This window comes from Seriola dumerili, unplaced genomic scaffold, assembly GCF_002260705.1.
Source record: "Seriola dumerili isolate Sdu_G_001 unplaced genomic scaffold, Sdu_1.0 BDQW01000432.1, whole genome shotgun sequence".
Classification (NCBI taxonomy): Eukaryota; Metazoa; Chordata; class Actinopteri; order Carangiformes; family Carangidae; genus Seriola; species Seriola dumerili.
Genome location: NW_019174687.1, coordinates 2,414,309 through 2,421,916, shown reverse-complemented (window position 1 = coordinate 2,421,916; position 7,608 = coordinate 2,414,309). Strand labels below are relative to the sequence as shown.

Here is a 7,608-nt window from a genome sequence, read left to right as displayed (position 1 = left end):
GGAAACTGCAGCAGGAAGTGACAGAAAGCTGCAGTCAAGACAGAAAGTTTCCAGCAGGAAGTGAGAGGAAGAAGCAGCCAGCTTTTACCCAGTGAGGCTCATTTGTCAGTCAATTTTTTCCTATTGTGCTGCTTGTCATGGCACACTTTGAGTTCTACTCTCATTTACCGGTAACATTGTTTCACTTGGTTAAGTTACTATTTTGGTCTGTAACAACTGAAAGTCAGCAGTCATGTCAATACTCCACCACTGCCAGTAACTGTACCACACTGTGACACATTCAAATGAACTCACAAACTTCAACAACTGTTCAACATGATCCCGTTTCACTGTAGTACGCAAACATGAAATGGGAGCCCTAAAACAGGCAGCATCAGTTGGAGTGTATACAGAGAGTGACAGCACTCCAGTTATCCAGTTTGTATTCTGAGCAACATTTTATGCTACACCGTCTGTTTCAGTGCAGATGATTCTGCTCACTGTCCTGATAAGGCCTGAGGATGTGTCACCTGGATCCTGTGTAAAAGAGGATTTAGTACCAAGTCAGGGTTTTCAGTTTCTTACAGTGTTCCCTAACATTTCCTACCGCAACGACCTCCCTGGTCTACAGATGCCCCTCTGATGCCCCTCTCTGTCTTTCTTTAGACTTTAATTTTTACACTGTGTTGAGACCAATTGCAGTCTGAATGTGAGAAACATCTTCAAGCAAACCTGGCAAAAACGCAGTCTTTAGTCTATTTTTTTTATGGTGGTACCTCTGAGGAAAAGTTTTAAAAGTTTAGGGAAACATCGTACATTTTTAAAATGGTTGTTTGTTGAATAAAAACAGTAAGTAGAATGACATGTCTGTACTGTGTGTGTTGCTCAACCCCTAAAGAACCAGACATGTAGTGCTATTTGTTTAAGTACCACAGTGCACAGCATGTAAAAGGTTAAAGGAGCTAGTCGTAAGTTCTTGCTGTTGCTACATAGCCAACGTTAGCATTAGCAGCTTTTACTTACCAGTCTAGAAGAAATGTTGTGAATTCAGCATCAAACTTCATTCCTTTACAAACTAACAGCTGTCTCCAGAGGTGGAAACAAATACCAATGTTAACTCTTGTCTCTATCATATCTCTCTTCTACTGAAGTTAGCATGCTAACCAGCTAGCTTCTGTCTTGTCACTTTCCGATACCAAGTCACTGTAGCCTCCGGTCTGTCCTAAAGAATCAGCTACTCAGAGGACGTATTATGAAATCTGGTCTTATAAACACAATGATAGCTGAAGCTCTTGACAAGGCTGTTAAGTAAACAGCTGTTAATGCTGACGTAAGCTATGTAGCAATAACAAAATTTACATAAAGCTCCTTTAGACAACAAGTTCTGTGCAGGGAGTAAAGGGTGTTGACCTCTTGACAATGGACATGTCCGAGTGGCTTGAGAGCGAGTGAGTGAGTGACATCTTAACTGTCCATTAACAAGTCTGACGTAACCTGTACGTTAATGCTAAGGTCAGCTATTTAGCAATAGTAAAATTTACAAATAGTTGTGGCTTGTTTGAGAGGTTATGTAAGCACTTCTTCGCTGGTAAGTTTCAGTTCTATTAGACTGATAGTGTCCAGATGGAGCCACTTCTATCCTCCGTAACCATAACGACCAAGGCCTTATTGGTAAGGATGCAGAGAAAAGCATTACCTCAATAGCTGCAATCAGTTTTTAAGGGGGTTGATATGTGTATGTGTATTTACAGTAATAATTGATGTTGTAATGTTTTTACTCAAGTTTGAAGAAAATGCTTTGTAAATATCTCTTCAAAACCGACATTTAGGACACGTTGTTTTCATCAAATTTTATGAGTAAAAAGAAGCATTTGGTCATATTTGTACGTATAAGGAATATGATGCAGATTTGGTGCGTACTCAAACAAGAGTTTGCATAGGGCCCCAAAAAAGTTACAGACAGCCCTGGTTGCAGTGCAGGCAGAGATGAAATTCATTTAATAGGCTTGCCTATGAAAATGTACTTAAACTACCTTTCATTTCCAGCAGCAAGCTGTTCTGAAAAAATGTATACGAATTTCAACTGGATTGTGTGAACTGAGAATATTCTGTTTCCTCACTTGGATAAAAGAAAAGGTGGCAAAGCATTGTTACAGTGCACTCCAGCATCACTACACCTACTGTATATAAAGCACTGACCAGCTGGTCTGTGAAGACGCCCAGTGAGAGAAGCAGAGAAGTGCTGAGTTTCTTAAAACAAAAGCCATCTGCTGTTCACAAAACTGATAAAGAAAAACAACAATTCAATAAGGTCTGGGATGGAAAACAGCCCTGGACCCAGTTCTAATGACATTAAATTGGTAAATAAAATTTTGAGCACACGTCTAATTACATTTGTAGGAGGCTACTGAGGACAATGAATTCTACAAAAGTGGAAACTCAAAAACAAACTGCGCTCTTTCCAGGACACATGGATACGAGGAGAGGGGAGGAGAAAAGAGGGATGTGAGGTTCTGACAGCAAAGGGAGAGTCTGTTAATATCCCTTTGAGAGGCACAGGGTCAGCTTAAAGATCTCTGACTATAACTGAGACCTGCAAAGGTGATAGAAAAAACAAAGACAGAGACACACAACATTAGATAGAGCAACTGTTGGAAGTACATAATCTAAAACCTTGTGAACCTTAAGTTGAAATTTATACACCAGTGCTCTTACAAACAAACCAAACTAAGTTAATAAATGGCAGGTCATTAGAATTTTTTTTCTCCATCAAATACATCCTATAGTCAAGAGAGAGCTACAAAGGTCATTAAATATTTGGAACAGACACTGACTGCTCCTTTGTCATTATACTTGGGAGAAATCCCAGATAAACTGATGGCACAGGATGAATCCTTTTTAGTTTTGGCGGCAAACAAGAAAGCCATCATGTAAAAATGGCTGTGAGCCCTCCAACCTGGGACAACTGGGCAGCAACTGTCAATATAATAATCCAACTGTAGCTGTCCTCCCTCTGTCAACGCTGATCATTTTCAGGACAATTTTAAGTAATATTCAGTAGTCCTAGCAAACTAACTGACAAATGAGTGGATGTTCCCATGAGTTACCTTCATGAGAGAAGATTCAAACACCAGCAGCTCTGATAAATCATTTAATTAGTGCTTATCCAAAACAAAAACATGACAACTTTTCCACCAGCTCATATGTAAAACCTTTTTAGCAATATTTTGACTTTTTCGGTTTAAATTTCAAAACAGATGGATAGAAAGATACCAAGTAACCAAGTGCCTTTCAACAGTCAGTGAATCCTCTCTGTGAGGAACGACTTGTGAGATGCTGCACGTTGTAAACAAGCATCAAAGTCCGAGGCTGAAACATGAAGCCAACACTGAAGAAACTAAAAGCTGCAGTTCCTCTAATGACCACTAGAGTCTGGCTCCAACAGTGAGTCAATCCCCATAGACTCCCATGTTAAAATGTCCAACTTTACAGCAGAACTAAACATGTTTACAGCCTGGTACAAAAACTGTTTTGGTCTCTAGAGCTAATTTCCTCCTTCATGACAACTGTCTATACAACTCACCTGTTTACATTTTATTAAGGCTTAAAGTTATGGAGAACTGAGGGCGTAGCCTCTTGAAGAGGAGGTTGCCTCACAGTTAGCTAGTTGCTAGCTGTCTGCTCGGTGTCACCTCAGTTAATTGGAGTCATTGAACGTGAGCTCTCTGTGTTTGTGGTGCTGATTCTTCTGGATGATTTCTTCATGTAAATATCGGACAGATAATTTGACTTGTTGGTTAATTGACCAACAGAACATGAGAAAGTCTGTGCTCCTGTTTTTGTTAAGTTCTACTATTATTTTATTTATATGTTAGTACTAATTAGCAGGTATTGGTGTCTGTGCTCACTTTACCTAACTTGTTATCTTAGCTTGTTAACTAGCTAATTAGCCAGCAAATGAGCCTTTGAGCAAGACGGCCAGCTATGCTAATGATGCTAACTGGAGCGTGTGCTTGCCAGACTTATTAAACCACCATGCACCAAAGTTTCAGCTCCACACACATCACTCCTCTTTGCCCATTTTTGGATTAAGTGGCAACGGTGGAGCAGCTCACTCTTCAAGAGCCTATGGTTGAGGTCACTGAGGCTACACCCATCTTTATATACAGTCTATAGTTGCTAACTGCACCTAAACCAGGGGTCGCATTAAATCACACAGTTGTGTTTTTATTTCTACATGTGTCAGATACAGAGGTGTAAATAAGACAACTGTGAACTCTGTGTGCTTTGTGCTATGCTACACTAAAAACAACCACAGACACACTCTGGACACACACAGATTAAATTGATGTCAGCGTTGTTATCTGACTCTGAGGTGGTACCGTGTTTTCTTATTTTCAGCCAATAGTGATTTATTTGACTGTCAAGACTCTGATATCTAAAAAGTTAGAGGGACTGTGTCTTTTGTGCACAGCACAATCGGTCACTAGTATTCGAGTGCATACGGCAGCTGGTGGAACAGCGAGTAGGAGAGAAAAGGCTCCATAATATTTAAATTGAAAGCTAATTAACAGCTCCTAATTGTAGCTTAGATCCTTCAATATCCATAATGCATCTCAACAGTATCTTCCATGCCCTTTCAATGAATTTAATTTCTTATCTTAGTTTATTTTAAAGACACAGCAGGCTCTCTTTTAAAAGTTTCTCAAGCCAAAATAACCCAGAATACCTTGATGACATCATCAGGGTCATCATTTCTCAGCAGTAGCCTATGTAATGGATCATAACACATTATAACACAGGCTGGTTGTATGCAGACATAAACACATTTTCAGGTGTTTTTATGTGTATTTCAACAACAATGACTGAACCCATGAAACATGAATAACTGGTGAATAAACAGTTAATGAATGTTGATAACACAGTGTTACGTGTTAGTTTTAACAACTTTAAAGTGCCTGTGAACGACCCACACACTTTATAACACACTGGTCCCGTGGAATAGCATATCATTATATGTTATTATATGTAATTATAACTGATTTATTCTGTTTAGAAAACAGCCTCACCTCAAGGTTTATTTAGTGGGAATTTCACATGTGTGGTGCCAGCTGTTACCAGGTCAACTGCGTTATCAAGGCCAACAAGTACATTCATAAACACTGCTTACAACTGAACTACAGTGTTATAGACCATGTATTAGAGCTGCTAGATAAAGAAATTGGGAAATATTGTGTGAGAGGCTCCTTGTATTTGTGGAACACAGATGAAGGAAATGGTCATTCTGGGGGTTTGCACAGATTTCATATGTTACTGAGACACTGACTCTGAACTGTTGTGGTCTGCTGGAGGTTCAGGACTAAGACTGAAGGCTTCATAAACACACAGAGTTCATGTGTTCCTCCTCAGAAGTCCTGATGATGACAGTGTGTGTGTGTATGTGTGTGTGTGTGTGTGTTATCATTACAGCACTGTATGATCCCCAGCCCTGCTGTTTATATGCTGGTACTCTGGCCCCATGAGTCCTGACTGTAGTCCACATCCCTGACTGCACAGAGAGCAAGCCACCAAATTAGCCATGGTTGCTAGTATGTGCGTGTGTGTGTGTGTGTGTGCATGTGTGTTTGTGCATGTGTGTGTGCGTGTGTGTGTGTGTGTGTGTGTGTGTGCGCGCGCGCTCGCGCGCGCTCGTGTGTGTTTATTAGCCTACTTACGGGATGCTGAGGCTGCAGCGCTGGAGGTGCTGATGCTGCCACACAGGACTGGCAGCAACAACAGCGCAGTCACATAAGACATCTTCCCAGAAAATCCACACGATCGAAGACAATAGAGCGGGTCCAGGCGGGTCTCGGTGCGGGGTTGCCTCCGCCGGGCTGTCTGTTGTTCCGGTGATACACAGCCGAGACGCTGCTTTCTTCTTTATTAGCAGCGAGAGCAAAAAGCAATGGCTGTCCGCCCGCTGAGCCCTGCACGTATTGTCTCTCCTCCTCTCCCTCTCCTATCAGCCTGCCCAGCGGCACTCCAGCGGGGTTTCACCAACAACCTCCGGGACCAGCCTGTGAACAGAACGCGGTTGTGCTGCGGGCCGGGCCTCGGGCTCCAGGTGCATGGTCAGACAGACAGACAGGGGCTGTCTACCCACAGAACTGCCGGACTAATCAATACACCCCCGGTCTCTGCCGCACTTGGTACGGTCCTGTATGTATCCCTAACAATGCAGGGCTCCTTGAGACGGGGGGGGGGCAGAGCGGCCTGAAGGGTCCGCACGATACCCCGGGGAAAACCAGAGAAGAACACAAAGCTCAGTGTGTGTCATTTATGAGATATGGAAGTCCGGGAAAATATCATTGGTACTATATGTTCTTAAAGAGAACAGAACAGAACAGAACAGAACAGAATGGAATGGAATAGAATAAAATAGAATAGAACAGAACAGAATAGAGCAGAACAGGACAGAATAGAACTGAACAGAATAGAACAGGTAAAACACAACAGAATAGAACAGGAAAGAATAGAACAGGACAGAATAGAACAGAACAGAACAGAATAGAACAGAGCAGAAAAGAATACAACAGAACAGAATAGAGCAGAACAGAACAGAACAGAACAGAATAGAACAGAATAGAACACAACAGAATAAAACAGAACAGAACAGAAAAGAACACAACAGAAAAGAATAGAACAGAATAGAACAGAACAGGACAGAACAGAACAGAATAGAATAGAACAGAAAAGAATAGAACAGAACAGAATAGAGCAGAACAGGACAGAATAGAACAGAATAGAACACAACAGAATAGAATAGAACAGAACAGAATAGAACACAACAGAACAGGATGTCTTACCCACAGGGGCTTTACAATCTAAATCTCAGTGTAGATATAGACAGTGTAGATAGTAAGATACCACACATTAAAAAACATCAGCAGGCATGAAATAAAAATCAATATGAAAAATCTATCCTGGACCTTTGATGCAGGTTATTGGTAGTCGTCCGGCCCTACAGCAGCACCTCAAGGAAGCAGATCAAATCCACTAAGATCTCAGGTCTCCACTGGGCCCAGTTTGAGGACTGTAGCTACCACTGGAGCAGGGTATCTATGAAACATTAAAACACTTGTTTTAACACGACTACCATCATTTCCATCATGACTCTCTTCACGAACCCAAGACATGGACTGTTTTTTTTCCCTCCCAACCTGAAGGAGGTGCTACCAGCTCCCAGCATCCTCAGGAGCAGCTTCTTCCCCAGCTTCCTCCCATCAGCCCCCGCTCCACATACACCATCCACATCCCTAAAGACACAAAGGCCACAAACGACTATCTAGCTTCAGTCTTCATTTCACACACACACACACACACACACACACACACACACACACACACACTCTCTCTCTCTCCTCTGAACTGTGAACCTCGGACTGTTCAGTTTCTGCTGCCATCTTTATTTTCACTTCCCGTTATCTATCCAATTTTACCAAACACTGTACAAACCTGATTCCTCTCTGCACTGTATGTTACATAAGCACACTGGTTCTGTCCACACTGTACATATTATTGTTCTATTGCTTACATATCATAGCTGCATGAATTCATACTGTACATACTTCCGCCTCTGCGTCAGCTGTG

At 41.7% G+C, this 7,608-nt stretch overlaps 1 protein-coding gene across 1 annotated transcript in view; it reads right to left on the bottom strand.

The window, feature by feature from the left end:
- LOC111233835 (contactin-associated protein-like 2) overlaps positions 1-5,775 on the bottom strand; it is a 36,850-nt gene extending 31,075 nt beyond the window's left edge. The window contains exon 1 of the mRNA XM_022761739.1: positions 5,694-5,775. Within this exon, the coding sequence (XP_022617460.1) occupies positions 5,694-5,775 (82 nt within the window). The remainder of the gene's footprint in view (positions 1-5,693) is intronic.
- Positions 5,776-7,608: the final 1,833 nt, after the last annotated feature.